The sequence below is a fragment of the Colletes gigas genome, unplaced genomic scaffold, assembly GCF_013123115.1.
Source record: "Colletes gigas isolate AHSC1104 unplaced genomic scaffold, ASM1312311v1 Colletes_gigas_Sc00021, whole genome shotgun sequence".
NCBI lineage: Eukaryota > Metazoa > Arthropoda > Insecta > Hymenoptera > Colletidae > Colletes > Colletes gigas.
This window is the reverse complement of record NW_025106650.1, coordinates 1,029,469-1,045,068: the sequence shown is the minus strand read 5'-3', so window position 1 is coordinate 1,045,068 and position 15,600 is coordinate 1,029,469. Positions and strand designations below refer to the sequence as shown.

Here is a 15,600-nt window from a genome sequence, read left to right as displayed (position 1 = left end):
GAGCTCGAAGAAAGAACCGTAATTTGTTTAAAGTTTTGCAACGGTTCTGCAAACACGCTGGAACGAGACCACGCGCATCGCGTAATCTGGTACCTCTCATTGCAATCTCTCGGATTTTTAATCTTATCGAGCCTGTACGACGACCTCGATAACGAAAAAGCAACGAGAAATTGAAGAGACGGATTATCGACTATAATTTTGTAAAATAGACGATTACGATCTACGAAAACCTGTTGGACACCCTGCGATACTTTCCCCCGTCGATAAAGAAATTAAATCGTTTCATTCGAAAGCAATTGCACTTTCTTATCGACCGTCGATAAATACCGATTTCCTTGCTGAAACTCGATGCACACGAATGCACTGGAAATTTTATTTCCGCGGTGTTGCAGACTATTTTCACCGTTAAAAAATGTCAAAGTTTAGCAGATACGTTCTACAATCTAGCGTTAAAATCTCGAATCGCACGGGTTCGTACTCTCCTCGCAAAAAATTCGCGACGTTTCCGCCTCGTAACGAGGATACCGGCTTAAAAGTCACGGTCCTTTTTCAGGATTCAGACGCTGGAATTTACATATTCGCGGCGGACATTTGGCCTTTGAGGTGTCTCGGTATCTTCTAATCGTAAAGGTCGCTGGTTGATGCATCGGTTGACCCAGTTACCCTATTCGCTTCGTTACTGCACCAGTGAATTCATCAAGCGTTGCCTACGCAGAAATTCCGCGGGAAATCGATCGCGCGTGTGTGTGTGTCTCTCTGTTACGAGTCGCAGATTCTTTTCAACATGGCGGCTTGTTCGAAAAACCGGCGCGAACGATCGCTCGATGTTTCGACGTTCGTTCGATTTTCCAGTGTCGTTTATTACAAGCGTTACGCGGCCGACTGCGTACAACAATGCTTTTGACGGCAGATAGAAGCGATAGATACGACAGGGATCATTACGAAACAGAAAACAACGATTATTACGACGCGCGTTTGGTGGAGGCACGAAATCCGACCGAGTTTAAATTCAGGTCATGGGAACGAGGCGCACGTCGGTTCCGATAACTCGACCCAATCAAAGTGTCAACTTTTCGACAGGTGAACGCGATACGGACTGCCCGGCCCGGATTTATGCACCGCATTGATACGGAAAGTGTACTTTAAACTTGTTGTTTGCTCGTCGCTGACGTTACTTTGGACGTGGAAAAATAAACGAAACGCATGATGAATTTGGAAACTGAAAACCAAATATACAATGTTTTACTTGAGTTAGAACTTGGGGGGGAGGGCGTGGTTTGACAAACCTATATTTGAAATTTCAAAAATATACAGGTTGTTTGGCCACACCTGGGAAAAATTTAATGGGAGATTCTAGAGGCCAAAATAAGACGAAAATCAAGGATATAAATTTCTTGACTGAGACTTCGTTAAAAAGTTATTAAACAATTAAATTAAAAAATTTCAAATCGTTCTGAAAAAATTATTTTTGGTTACGGAGCTCAATTGCAATCATTTTTGGTGAATAAACATATCTCTGAAATCCTGCTCACTTTCGAGAAAAAAATTCGAGTATTGAAATTTTTAGACGAAATTAAAAAATTTCAAATCATACTAAAAAAATTATATTTAGTTACAGGGGTCAATTACAAGTATTTTTGGTGAATACACATACCGCCGAAATCCTTCGCACTTTCGAGAAAAAAATTCAGGAATGTGGACAAATTCGGAAAATTTGAAAAGTTTCAAATCATTCTGGAAAAATTATTTTCGATTGCGAGGGTCAATTACAATCATTTTTAGTCATTCGACATACCCCCGAAATCCTACCCACTTTCGAGGGAAAAATTCGAGAATGTGTATTTTTCGACAAATTAAAAAATTTCAAATCGTTCTGGAAAAATTATTTTCGGTTGTGGGGGTCAATTACAATCATTTTTGGTCAATAGACCTACCCCCGTAATCCTACCCATTTTCTAGAAAAAAATTCAGAACGACTGGAACTTTAAACGTTAGTAACTTTTTAACAAAGCTTCGATCAACAAATTGCTAATCTTGATTTTCGTCTTATTTTGGCCTCTAGAATCTCACATTACAATTTTTCCCAGGGGTGGCCGGACACCATGTATAAGCTTGTGAATTCTATATTTGAAATTACAAAAATATCTAAGTTTGTAATTTTTGAAATGGGAATTAAATGATCCCTCAAGTGGGGGTTTCACTCTTTCTCGAGACTTCCCACTCTCAACCTCTTTTGTACATATTTTTCTGTACTACTTAAAAGTTTCACTTCATCAATGAATCACTGTGTATCTGGACTCATATTTACTCATTTATCTAACAATTTTCACCCAAAGGGGGCTCGATAGATGAGAACGTAAACGTGTTTCATGAAATAAAAACATGTCCTCATTCATACGTTCTCCAGAGATACCAGAAGATATCAAGAAACCCCTCAGCTCCATACATGTTTTTCCTAATTTATTTACCAATCGATTAAGATTCTATCTACGATACAGAAAGCTGTTCTATCAATTTATTGGAAGTATGCATCTAACATGGCCGATACAGGAAGCAAAGTGCTGGGAATCGTGAAAGACAAACTACGCATGATAATTCGCTAAAAATTAAGCGTAATCACGTTCCACAGAAGCAATTAAATTCCACCAGGGGTAATTGATGATGTACGGGCAAGGTACCAATTTTCATCGCGAAGGACAAGACCGCGGTGGTCTCGCAAACGAACAGAACTGGTTGTTCTTGGAATAGGAAAAAATGAGTTTCACAATTTCGACCGGGAAATTCGTGATCTGAGAATCGCGATAATTAATAGCCACGAAGTATACCAGAGCTAAGAAGAATACACGCTCTGGTGTATCCTTAGTTTCCGGTGGCTCGTCCGGCTTCCGTCTAAACAGCCTCGCGATCGATGCAAAAGCATTCTTTCGCTATCTTCGCCGTCTAAATTATTAAAATTCTCCAAGGCCGCAATATTAAACTAACAACAGCGTAACCCGTAATTTTAAATTGCATTATCGTGTGCTCTGCACGTTCCTCGTTCGGAGGCGGCTCTCAAGGTAGCTCGAACATAAAACGTATCGTGCTTCGCCTTAACAGCCGCCACAGTAATTACGTCAACGGCGACGATTATCGATTCGCAAATTCGCGGGGATTACGGGACCGCGGAACAATTTTTCGAGACCTCGTTCGGTATCGATACTGTCCATCTTGGGTCGAGAATCGTTCCCTCGAACGCGATGCCTTTCATCCTCCGCGTTATCGATGGTTCGAGTTCCATCTTTTTTAATTCAGAAAACAGATATGATACTATAGAATATATACTTTAGTATGAAATATATTATAAGTATGTTTCTGTTGCACCAGAATGTTTATTTTCATTTCTTAACACTTTAATGGCCGCAAGTATCACGCGTATACCGTTGTCAGTCACCACTGATATTGTAAACCAAAGTGAGATACACGAAGATGCTAGGAATATTATTATAAGGAATTATAAGTGTAACCTCCCTTAACAAACGTAATAAGTTGAATGTATGGTGGCTGATACAGTAGATCACGCACACGTGACAGTGGCCAACGTCTGCTAGCTCGCAAAGTCACGTATACGTGACAGCGGCCGTCAAAGTGTTAAGAATCGTACTCAAAGTAGAGCTTTTGTTTATCTGTTCTCATCGGAAATTGGAATGTTTATATAATTGAATTCACTTGTTCGAATCATTCAAGGGAAAAAGGAACAGGTGACAGTAATTGCGATTCGATATTTACTACTGATAGTTGTAACGCGTTTACATTAAAATTCACGTTAAATATCGCGAGTTACCAGCCACTCGGCGCAGAACCTGCTAATAAACGCAGATTCTCTTGAAAATAACGTTCGAACGTGCACGAGAAAAGCCGCAATTAAGCAGCCTGAAAGTACAATAAATGTTGCGTGTTGCGCAAATACGAACCGTAATAGTAACAGCGAAATAGTCTGTAAACGTCGTGCTCGAACAAATGTATTTACAATGACGAGTCTTTAACATAGTACTTTAGCGAAATATAAACTACGAGAAATGCAAATACAGTGAGTCAGAAATTAGTAATGGAAGGTGCACGAAGTGTGTTTGACGAACCAATCAACAAGAAACGCGATACAAGTGTTCTTTTTTAACAAGAATGTTCGATTCTATACAATACAAAACAGACAAAATTATCTCTATATTTTATATTTGATTTTTGAAATGTTCGAGTGAAAGAATTAACTCTAATTATTGCATCTGCTTTGAGTACGTTCGTTCCCATCGCTAGCATATTATTATCAGCGACGAATGCAAAGAAAAGCACACACACGCGAGCACACAGCGGTAATAAAGAAATTCCTAGAACCGGTGGCTACGGAAAAATAGCAGGCGGTGTTTAATTTTCCTTGTTCCGTTCGAACACGGTGGTAATTTCGGCCGTGAAAAACGAGCAATCATGCACGCGTGTTTTCCATCCTTTGTTCGACGCGTGTGAATTTGCACGTGTCGCCTGATTGCACAGCCACCGCCGTCATTCACAGTACCCGGTGATTTCTGTTTTTAATCTACGATCTGCTTTAGGAACTAACTCGTGATTCATTCCTCTCGCGTACGATGTTTAGCGTCGCATTAAATTATGTAAACGGTTCAAAATTTTCTTTATCTCGCATCGAACACGCCACATAGTAACGAATCGGTCGGTACCTTTCGTAATTCCACGCTTGCAAACACAAATTTCCGAACAAACATATATGACATCACGCCGTTCGGTTACAAGAAACTGTAAACCTTTGTGTTTCTTACGAATTAGATTCCATGTACGATAAACCATCCACTAGTTTTCTCGCGTATATTTAATTATGTCGTGCTCGATACGTAAGAGATACCGGAGATACGACAATGAGACAGTCATTTGCAAGATTGTACACGCCCGGGATTCGTCACATAGTCCGGGAACTCGCGACTGATCGCTTCGTGTTGTGACGAAACAATTTAAACTGAATTGTTGCAGCATCGTAAACATTACATAAGTTCTCTAAACACAGTCTCTAATTTATTTTATTTAAATTTATTTATTTGTTCTACAGGGTGTTCGGCCACGCCTGGGAAAAATTGTAATGGGAGATTCTAGAGGCCAAAATAAGACGAAAATCAACAATAGTAATTTGTTGATGGAGGCTTCGTTAAAAAGTTATTAACGTTTAAAGTTTCGCCTTCTCGAATTTTTTTCTCAAAAATGGGTAGGATTTCGAGGGTATGTCTGATGATCAAAAATGATTATAATTGACCCTTGCAAACGAAAATAATTTTTTCAGAACGATTTCAAATTTATTTTTTCGTCGAAAAATTTAGGCACTTCTTACTGAATTTTTTTCTTGAAAGTAGGTAGGATTTCCGGGGTATGTCTATTGGCCAAAAATTATTGTAATTGGCCCCTACAACCGAAAATAATTTTTCCAGAACGATTTGAAAATTTTTAATTTTGTCGAAAAATTTCACGACTTCTCGAAATTTTTTCTCAAAAATGGGTAGGATTTCGAGGGTATGTCTGATGATCAAAAATGATTATAATTGACCCTTGCAAAAGAAAATAATTTTTTCAGAACGATTTAAAATTTTTTTTTTCGTCCAAAAATTTAGGCACCACTCCCCTGCAGATTTTTCTTAAACCTTCGTTTCTGATTTTTTGTAATTTTGTTTGACGCCCTACAGAAAAGTGGTCTAATATTTTTTTGTAGGTACCTATGAGCTCTACTTCAGAAAAAAGTTTCATTGAAATATATTCACTATTGCAGGAATTAGGGCTGTTTGAAAATTGGGACCATTTTTATAGGGGTTTTCTAACTTTACGGGGTCAAGGATCAACTTTTTCAATATTGTTAGAATTTCTACATATTCTTCGCCAAAATACGCGTTGTTTGCCGCTTGAAACATTGAAATCCTCCATTCCGTTGAGAAGTTATGACAATTTAAAGAGATGCATGACATTTCTGGCCTCACATTAAATTTTCGGTAAGGAATTTTTTTCTCGAAAATGCGTAGGAATTCAGGGGTATGTGTAATGAGCAAAGATGATTATAATCGACCCCTGCAACTAAAAATAATTTTTTTAGAACGATTTGAAAAACATGAAATTTCAGGGAAATCATTCACTCATGATCAGACATTATATTTTTGGTAACGAATTTTTATCTCGAAACTGGGTAGGATTTCGGGGGTATGTGTATTCACAAAAAATTATTGTAATTGAGGCCCGCAACCAAAAATAATTTTTTTAGAACGATTTGAAATTTTTTAATAACTTTTTAACGAAGCCTCAGTCAAGAAATTGGTATTCTTGATTTTCGTCCCATTTTGGCCTCTCGAAAAAAATTTTTCCCTGGGGTGATATAGTATGGACATATCTCTGTCGCGAAATAGAACGATGCAGACGCGTGCTTGAACTCGTGACAGAGAGTTTTGTTGGCGAGACAGCGATCCTCTTATCTTCGCCCACGCGGGTCGAACGAACGCGGCGTTTCCTTTCGCTGGAAGACAACGCGAGATCCTTGGATTACGTCGAATCACAATCGAAATACCCGGGGGACGACATCGATGATTCAGAATCGTAGTTCGTCCGACTCGCGCGAGCGTCGGAAGGAGTGTCCATTCACGCGTGACACACGAGCTAGAGTACGAGCGCGCGCATTCCACTTACGTTCATTCATAAAAATCTCGCCGTTCCTGGAAGCCATGCTGCTCGCGAGGAATCACGAGATTCGTAAGACACGGAAGCGTTTGAATCATTGACTCCGGATACGCGGATCGCAATCTACCGCGGGGAACCTCCATCTTTAACGAGCTGTTAACAGGAATACGCCTACGCTTTCCAGAGGATCGATTTAATCCCAGTTTGATCGGTGAAAATCTTCCATAATTGCATGGGAATTTAACTCGATCTCTTCGAACTGGATTTGAGATAATATTCTATTTTTTTTTTAATTCGAAGAATTTAGAGCTGAATTCTATTACTGTAACAGTAACTTGAAATCGCGTTCCCAGGGCTCGTCTTTAGGCGAATTACAATATGTTTACTTTCGTCCAAGTGAAGCACTAGACTGAACCGTTTCATCCCACGAGAGCAGATTGATTTACATAACGATCTTCGAGGCTCGAGAAAGCTCGAAGAGATAAATTCTGTTTGTTTAGAAAGGATCGACCACTGCGTTTAAAATAATACTCGTAGTAATCTGCTTTTTAATACCAAGAATTTCACGGTGACTGCCAAAAGTTGACTAATCGAGCTTGTTTGAAATAATTATTTTTAAATTACTATTCTACCTATTTGACAAACGAGGGACTGTCAATCAAAATACAAAGCTTGACAAATTTTCAGCCCTTGACGATGTTTGCATAATTGTACCACAAAGACATTAAGTAAAATAACCGCTGGTTTTCCAAGCGTCTTGGTTCTGAGAAACGGAGGTCCAAAATATCTTAAACGTCAATTGCACCGACCAATTACGAGCTACTCGAGCAGGAGACACAATAGAGCTTATTTCAATGCTGAATCATGGCCGTTCAAGGCTTCCGTCTTAACGGATTTGCGACAGTGGCTCGAGTGGAGCGAAGATGCACTGAATTACTCCGTACGAATCGAATATTCCGATGAATATCTTCTTTATCCGCTCTTCCATCGTGCGACTGTGACTCACGGAATAACTTTACACTCACTGCACGCCGTTCGCGGCTGCGATTGCTTTTTCATTATGCATTTTATTGCTTACCGTACGTATCGTTCGCTCTCGGAGTGAATTTAGTGGCTGCGGAGCGTGCACTGTCAGGTTGATCTACTTGTGGGAATCTGGAAACGATGAATCACACAGCAACACACTCTGATTTAACTCTTGCACGAACCTAAAAACGTTATACTTTTAATTGGGGATGAAATTATAAGTACAAAATAGTGTTGAAGATACTTAATTTATAATATACCATCTTTGTCACGTCTTCTTAGGTCCAAGTTCATGAATTTTTTCAATCCTATCCGAGACAAACGATGTAAATTAGAATATTTTGAGAATACGTTTTGGAGCACGTGATACTGGATTTCTGTAACGACGTATTCGCAGAAGAAACCGCATTTGAATTAAAAACCCGTACCTTGTTTTGCGCGGATAAATTATGCAGGCATAAAGTAGGCACTCCTGCGGCCATATTTAACTCGTCAACGTCCTCAAACGACCGCGTCACGTTACGGAGTAGTTTTTTTTGTTAATCGTGTTAGCAACGTGCCATTATCTTTTTGCACTGTCGCGTTTTTTGCCCATTACAGGATAATCGTCTCGCGGCAAAAAACAGTCTGTCCACAAGAGAGCCCCCGTACGTTTCATTATTTCCAAGTCTTGGAGTCCCTTCCTTTCGCAGATGTTTTCTCGACATTCGAAGAAAGTGAATAACTTTGCCTGGAAATATAGAAACGCGAGAAATTAAATATTCTGTAGCCTCAGGAGATTTTGCATTACACTGTTCGTGGGTTAAAATTTTTAAAAATTTATAGAGCACTTAATTGCAAACGTTTCATTATTTCCAATTCTTGGAGTCCCTTCCTTTCGCAGATGTTTTCTCGACATTCGAAGAAAGTGAATAACTTTGCCTGGAAATATAGAAACGTGAAAAATTAAATATTTTGTAGCCTCAGGAGATTTTGCATTACACTGTTCGTGGTTTAAAATTTTTTTTAATTTATAGAGCACTTGCAAACGTTTTAACGAACGTAAGAAACTTTTTTCGAGCTAAGAATATCCTGTGGTTCATCACCGAACGATAGACAAGGAAAACGGAAACACGTACACCGCGGCACGTCCTATTCGCCGGAATATTAATTGCCTTTACTCGACGCGGTTAAATAACAGTATCATAACGCGAATACCGTCATCGGTCGGGTCAATCCCCTCGAGCATCGTCGTCTCCTCCATTTACAGTTTACGAACGCTCGAAACTCCACGCATGATCCCCTGCGATCGATTATACAAATTTATTAAACTATAATAAGATCTTGATTTTCTCGATAACGGATGTACGATTTTACCTAGATAGATATCGAGCACGGATGCTAAAAGTGGAACGAAAGATGACTCGCTTTTAAAAAGATAATCCGTACTGTAAATGTAATATCACCCTGAATTACGCGTAATAACAATCCACGCGTATGTATCACGCTTGTTCCGACGAGGAGTATAATTCGAACCGATTGGCTCAGAATTCTTCAGACCGCGCCAAGAAAATTGTAAATTATATGTAAATTAAAATGGAACCACATTCTTGGTGTACAAATAGCTTTTAAAATAATAACATTCTTCTTTCTGATTAATACTGAATAAAAGTGGTGGTTTCGGATTGTAATGAATGACTTTCTCGTTACAGAACTACCTGTCCCATTTCGGTTACCTGCAACCTATAAATCCAACGAGCGGTGGAATCATATCGCAAGAAACACTATCCAAAGCAATCGCAGAGTTCCAATCTTTCGCCGGATTGAACATAACAGGTAAGCGTTACAAACTCATCTTACAATCATCAATTTCTTAAAAATGATCGATTACTCCTTATTTTACTATTATAGTTCCTTTATAAAAATTCTAAGAATGTGTAATTTATAGGTACCACATAAGTTTCAGTCATAATAAAAATCGCCCAAAAATTGTACAATTTTATTTATACAAATATAAAATTTTCCCTGAGAATCTATTATACAGGGTGTTCGGCTATTTCTGGGAAAAATTGTAATGGAAGATTCTAGACGTCAAAATAAGACGAAAATCAAGAATATTAATTTCTTGGCTGAGGCTTCATTAAAAAGTTATTAAAAAATTAAATTAAAAAATTTCAAATCATTCTGAAAAAATTATTTTTGGTTGCGGAGCTCAATTACAATCATTTTTGGTGAATACACATAACACTGAGATTCTACCCACTTTCGAGAAAAAAATTCGAGTAAGTTCTGAAATTTTTAGACGAAATTAAAAAATTTCAAATCATACTAAAAGAATTATATTTAGTTACAGGGGTCAATTTCGAGCATTTTCGATGAATAGACATACAGCTGAAATCCTACTCACTTTCGAGAAAAAAATTCTTTACCGAAAATCTAATGTGAGACCAGAAATCCTACCCTGAAATTTCATGGGTATCTTTAAAACGTCATAACTTTTCAACGGAATGAAGGATTTTAATTTTTCAAAATGGGAACAACGCGTATTTTAGTGGAGAATACGTAGAAATTCTAACAATATTAAAAAAGTTGTTCCTTGACACCGTACAATGAGAAAAACCCCCTAAAACTGGTTCAATTTTCAAACAGCCATAACTCCTACAATAGTGAATATATTTCAATGAAACCTTTTTTGTGAAATAGAGCTCACGGATACTTACAAAAAAATGGTAAACAACTTTTCTGTACAGCGCCAACCAAATTTATTAAAAATGAAAAACGAATTTCTAAGAAAAATCGGCAGGGGGTAGGCTAAATTTTTCGGCGAAAAAAAAATTTCAAATCGTTCTGGAAAAATTATTTTCGGTTGTGGGAACCAATTACAATCATTTTTGTTGAATATATATACCTTCGAAATCCTTCACACATTCAAGAAAAAAATTCAGGAAGGCGGACTTTTTCGACAAAATTAAAAAATTTCAAATCGTTCTGGAAAAATTATTTTCGGTTTCTGGGGTCAATTACAATAATTTTTGGTAAATAGACCTACCCCCAAAATCCTACCCACTTTCTACAAAAAAATTCAATACAAACGTAACTTTAAACGTTAATAACATTTTAACGAAGCCTCCATCAACAAATTAGTATTCTTTATTTTCGCTTTATTTTGGACTCTAGAATCTCCCATTAAAATTTTTCCCAGAGGTGTCCAAACACCCTGTATATTCTCGACTATTGCTATTTGCATACTCCCTATTTTACAATTAAAGTTCTTTCATAAAAATTCTGAGGACGTGTAATTCAATACAAATACCTCACAAGCTAAGTTTCAGTCAATATAAAGATCGCCTAAAGATTGTACAATTTTATTTACACGAATAGGTGTATTTTCGACTATTGTATTTCGACTTTTGTACAAGTTACACTATTTTTGTAAGGGGCTGGAGTTCCGGAACTCCGTCTCCATCGTCAATTAACGTTTATTTACGTCCTTGCGATCGCCTCCCCGTATTATATTTAACCGTAATTGAGTTTAATAGTTCTCGTGGGTGCTTGTACGTGAATCATGCGAGTGGATGCATTCGTTCGGTGTCGCGGTGCTCCGCTGACTCACCGAGGCTCGCGTACAGCATCAAATTTGCTGGATCGAAGTAATTGTTCCGAGTCGTATTGGTAGGCATCACGCACGGTATCAGAGTCCGATTCCAAAAGTCGTTTCCTATACGTCAAAACATTCCGTACGTCATACTAGTTACCGAGAAAATTTTTATTATTCCACCGGGAACGGAATCGGGAGAAAATTCTGATGGCAGTCGAACCGTGAAAATCATTACGAGCCTTGAAACGTGACGCTCCGTCAAGAAACAATTCGTCTCGAAAATCTCCAACGACCACGATTGTTCTACATTTTTTAAATCAAATTGCAGAATATTTCCCAAGAGAATTTCAATCGGGTACAGGACGTTATAATTCGCGTCGAACGCTAGTTGGTTCGAAAACGGATTTCGTTTCTACGAATCCTCGGCTGCAAAACATGCACTTGCATCTTCCCCGATACTTGTCCGACCGGCTCTGAATAAAGAGTCCATTTTTACATTTCTAGACCTTGAGGGGCCGGCGGACGCTGCTTTGCGGCTGTTCGCTCGAAAACACGTGGAATTTCGCGACGGTCGACCGAGAAATCGGTAGCGAAAAAAACAGCGCCGGGAAAATCGACGAGCGAACGTCAAACAATCACCCGAGACGCCCAAAGCGTCTGGCGTGAACCGTTTAGCGGCCTGAGGCTATTAAAACAAAACGGAACCATCGAGGCTCGAGCCTTGAAACTTGACAAATAAGATCGACGAGAACGGACAAAGAAACAAATTGCTAAATAGAACGCAAATAGTGGCGTTGTTTGTACATTATTTCGAGCAACAGCAATTGGAGTCGCGTAACTATTTAAATTAATTGACGTTTGGATCGCGCGTGACCCTCTTCAGATCTACAATGTATATTATTCTAAAAATTGATGATTCTTATGCACATTTAAGAATACATGATTAACATTTGATTTAAATATTTGTAAAACTGACAGTGGAACATTTTTCTGCTCTAACAGGGACTTTGTACATACTTTATATACAGGGTGTCTCGCCCGATTTTGACATCTTGATTTTCTCGCTATTGTTACTCGTAACAAAAAATGTTTCAGCGGAGGCTTGAATGGTATCGAGTGGAGCATATTCTGATGTTATTAGTTTTTTCGTGAGTGGACGCGTAAAGGTCATATAAAGGTCAACATTGTTTTTTTAAATGGAATGAGGTATTTTTTAATACATCAATCGATTCAGCTGGACAATCGTTATAAAAAAGTACTAACTATGTAACGTCGAAAAATTAGTAGTTCAGGAGATATTTCAATTTAAATTATTTAAATTCTTAAGGCATCATTACTACCGCACCTACCGTTGAACCATTCCTGTAAATAAACGCTAACGTCTTAGTACAACAGTAATGGTGTTTTAGAATTATTTAAATTGAAATATCTCCTGAACTACTAATTTTTCGACGTTACATAGTTAGTACTTTTTTATAACGATTGTCCAGCTGAATCGATTGATGTATTAAAAAATACCTCATTTCATTTAAAAAAACAAAGTTGACCTTTATATGACCTTTACGCGTTCACTCACGAAAAAACTAATAACATCAGAATATACTCCACTCGATACCATTCAAGACTCCGCTGAAACATTTTTTGTTACGAGTAACAATAGCGAGAAAATCAAGATGTCAAAATCGGGTGAGACACCCTGTATACAGAGTTTGCCCAAAATTTTGATATGGTTAGACTGAAGTTAAACGTGCATCACAAACTTATATCCTTTCAATGTCATCGATTGTACAATCTCTCTTTGTAATACGCTTAATAATCGAGAATAATAACGTCGAAACGTAAATCGCAATATCTCTATACACGGTTCATTCACACCCATTGTCGCAAAAATCTTTTGTATCTAAACGGATTATTACTTCCGGCGGGGATTTCGAACCGATGTCGCCGATATTACAAAGCGTTATCGGCGAAGACAACTTGCTGTCGGTGATGCAACAACGAAACGCTTTACAATAGTAAATTCGAGGACAAAATATCGAGGAGTATAGTTTAAATAATTCATTGGATTTGTAACAAGATAAATAACTCAATTTTTTTAACAGGACAGTCTACTTTAAAAAATACATATTTATGGATGTGGGTAGTTAAAATTATGCTACGCGATAAAAAAAAAACGTTTGAAACACGGTTGTGCAAAATGTTTTCTTCGAATGCAATTTTTAATATTTAACAATTTTGTGATAACGTCGTCGATGGGAATGAGGACGAGAATTGAAACGAACAAATGAGAATTACTTGGAGTATAAAGGATAATGGCACAGTGGAGAACACGACGTGTGTATTTTAAGTGAGAAAATAACGAAAAACGGTCTCCCTTTTGGATTCACGCAGATGATGCTGAACGATGACTCAGAGTTCGGTGATGTGCAATAGATTCATCAGTGGCGCTTAACAAAATGATTCACACAGCCTACAACATTATTGCCAAGGCACGTTCTTCCATTCGAACTTCGAACTGCGGATTCAACATTTATCAGGCGTGTGAAAATCATTAAAACAAACTCTAATATTAAATCTATCTCGATCGAAGAGGATAAAAGCGTGCTCGTTTCCTGAGGCATTGATCAATACAGTTTTTATTAGAGAATTGTAATCTCGAAGCAGAACGTCGATTATCTTTGAAACGGTGACCACGAAGAAATGATTTTACTTGGATCACCGACGTTGTTGCTTCATCCAGACCCCAGAAACCAATGGTAAACTCAGTTTCTTTAACTCGCGATACCCCAAAATTACATCACGAGATTTCGTTTACAAAATAACCGCAAGAAATCGACCGATTGGAAAATGGTTAAAATAAGAATTTAAAAAATAGCTCGTATCTTTATCGCGCTGAATAAAATATTGCTATTGCCGCTGTTCTCTGCGTAGTTGCGAAACGAGCGAGAACTGGTACGAAACGTATCCAAGCGAGCTGAGCATCCGCGGTCGGAAGCGGCGATTCGATAGTCGCCAATAAAAAACGAAGGTGAACGGAAGAATTATCTAACTATAAAATTGTACACCGCCGGTGACGGTATTATTCGAGATGAAACGCGTTTATTGACAGTAATCTTCTGCCACGTGCTCGACGCATCCTGTGCTTCCTAGTAACGCTGGATACCATCGACTCTCTGCGTCGAGGTTCCGGTAACACGGCCGCACGTAACAGAGTCACTAAAAAAAGAACAGATAGTTATGAAAAATATTTCACAAGAGTGGACAAAGTTGTTTCGACGCGGCGAAAGAAAAAAAAAAAAATATTTCAACGAATCGTTAGACGCTCATTTTCGCCTTATTGCGAGACGAAAGAAATTCTGTCATCGTCGACCGAGGTTTCACCGTGTTTGCGCAACCAACGATCGAAGTTTCACGCAAAAACCTGCCCGTACGCTGCGCTTTTCTCTGTCGGAAGCAACAAGATTCGGAGCCCGGTGTGACTCGATCGTTTCGTATTCAAATCGATCTGCACGATCGTTCCACGAACGCTACAATTTTCACGCAAACCGGCATTAATAAGCGTACAACTTCCCAGTCGCGTGACCGCCGCTAACACAGTTCAGGCTCGTTCTCACGTGGCGAGACGGATAAAGCTGACCGCACACTCGATCGAATTCTGACCCTACATATAATCGTACAGAATCGGTAGACGATACGAAAGATTTAAACATAAAAAAATTCTATAATAAAATAGAGACAAATTACAACGCTCGGTTTAAAAATTGAATTGGAAACTGAGAATAAAAATTGTAAAATGTTAAAAATTCTGAAGGTTGTAATTTTTATGTAAATTGCCTCGATAAAAATATTTTATTTCTCCCCAACGTGGTGGTTGTTGAAAGTAATGTATTCTCCCGGTTGGTACGCGAGTGTGCGAGGAGCTTGATATTTTCGCGTGCTCCGCATATTATGCATATACGCGTGCATGTTACGTTGATGCATATGCACCGCGATACAGGAAACGCACACGTGCACGGCGGAATCGGGAATGGAGAATAGAGCGTGGCGGCATAGCCGAGGGATCGATACCCGCGGATCCTGCGATCTGAACTTGTGATTACGTGAAATCGAATGATACGAACGCTCGTGCTAACCGCGCGAAAATTTTACAACGTTCTCGTGGCCGGAGTTGGGCTACATTTTATAAAACACGAACATCTAGATAACATTGCTCGTCGAGCGAAACATAGAATTTGAATTACATATCTTAACTAGTATCAGTTTTAGGGCTTAACAATTTAACAAGTATAAATATTAGACCAGCCTAC

The 15,600-nt window shown here is 38.5% G+C and overlaps 1 protein-coding gene across 6 annotated transcripts in view; it reads left to right on the top strand.

The window, feature by feature from the left end:
• The window catches only part of LOC122400960 (matrix metalloproteinase-14), a 41,185-nt gene that overhangs the window by 14,255 nt on the left and 11,330 nt on the right, over positions 1 to 15,600 (top strand). For all 6 annotated transcript variants that reach the window (XM_043402768.1, XM_043402765.1, XM_043402769.1 and 3 more), the window contains exon 2: positions 9,408 to 9,531. In XM_043402768.1, the coding sequence (XP_043258703.1) occupies positions 9,408 to 9,531 (124 nt within the window). The remainder of the gene's footprint in view (positions 1 to 9,407; positions 9,532 to 15,600) is intronic.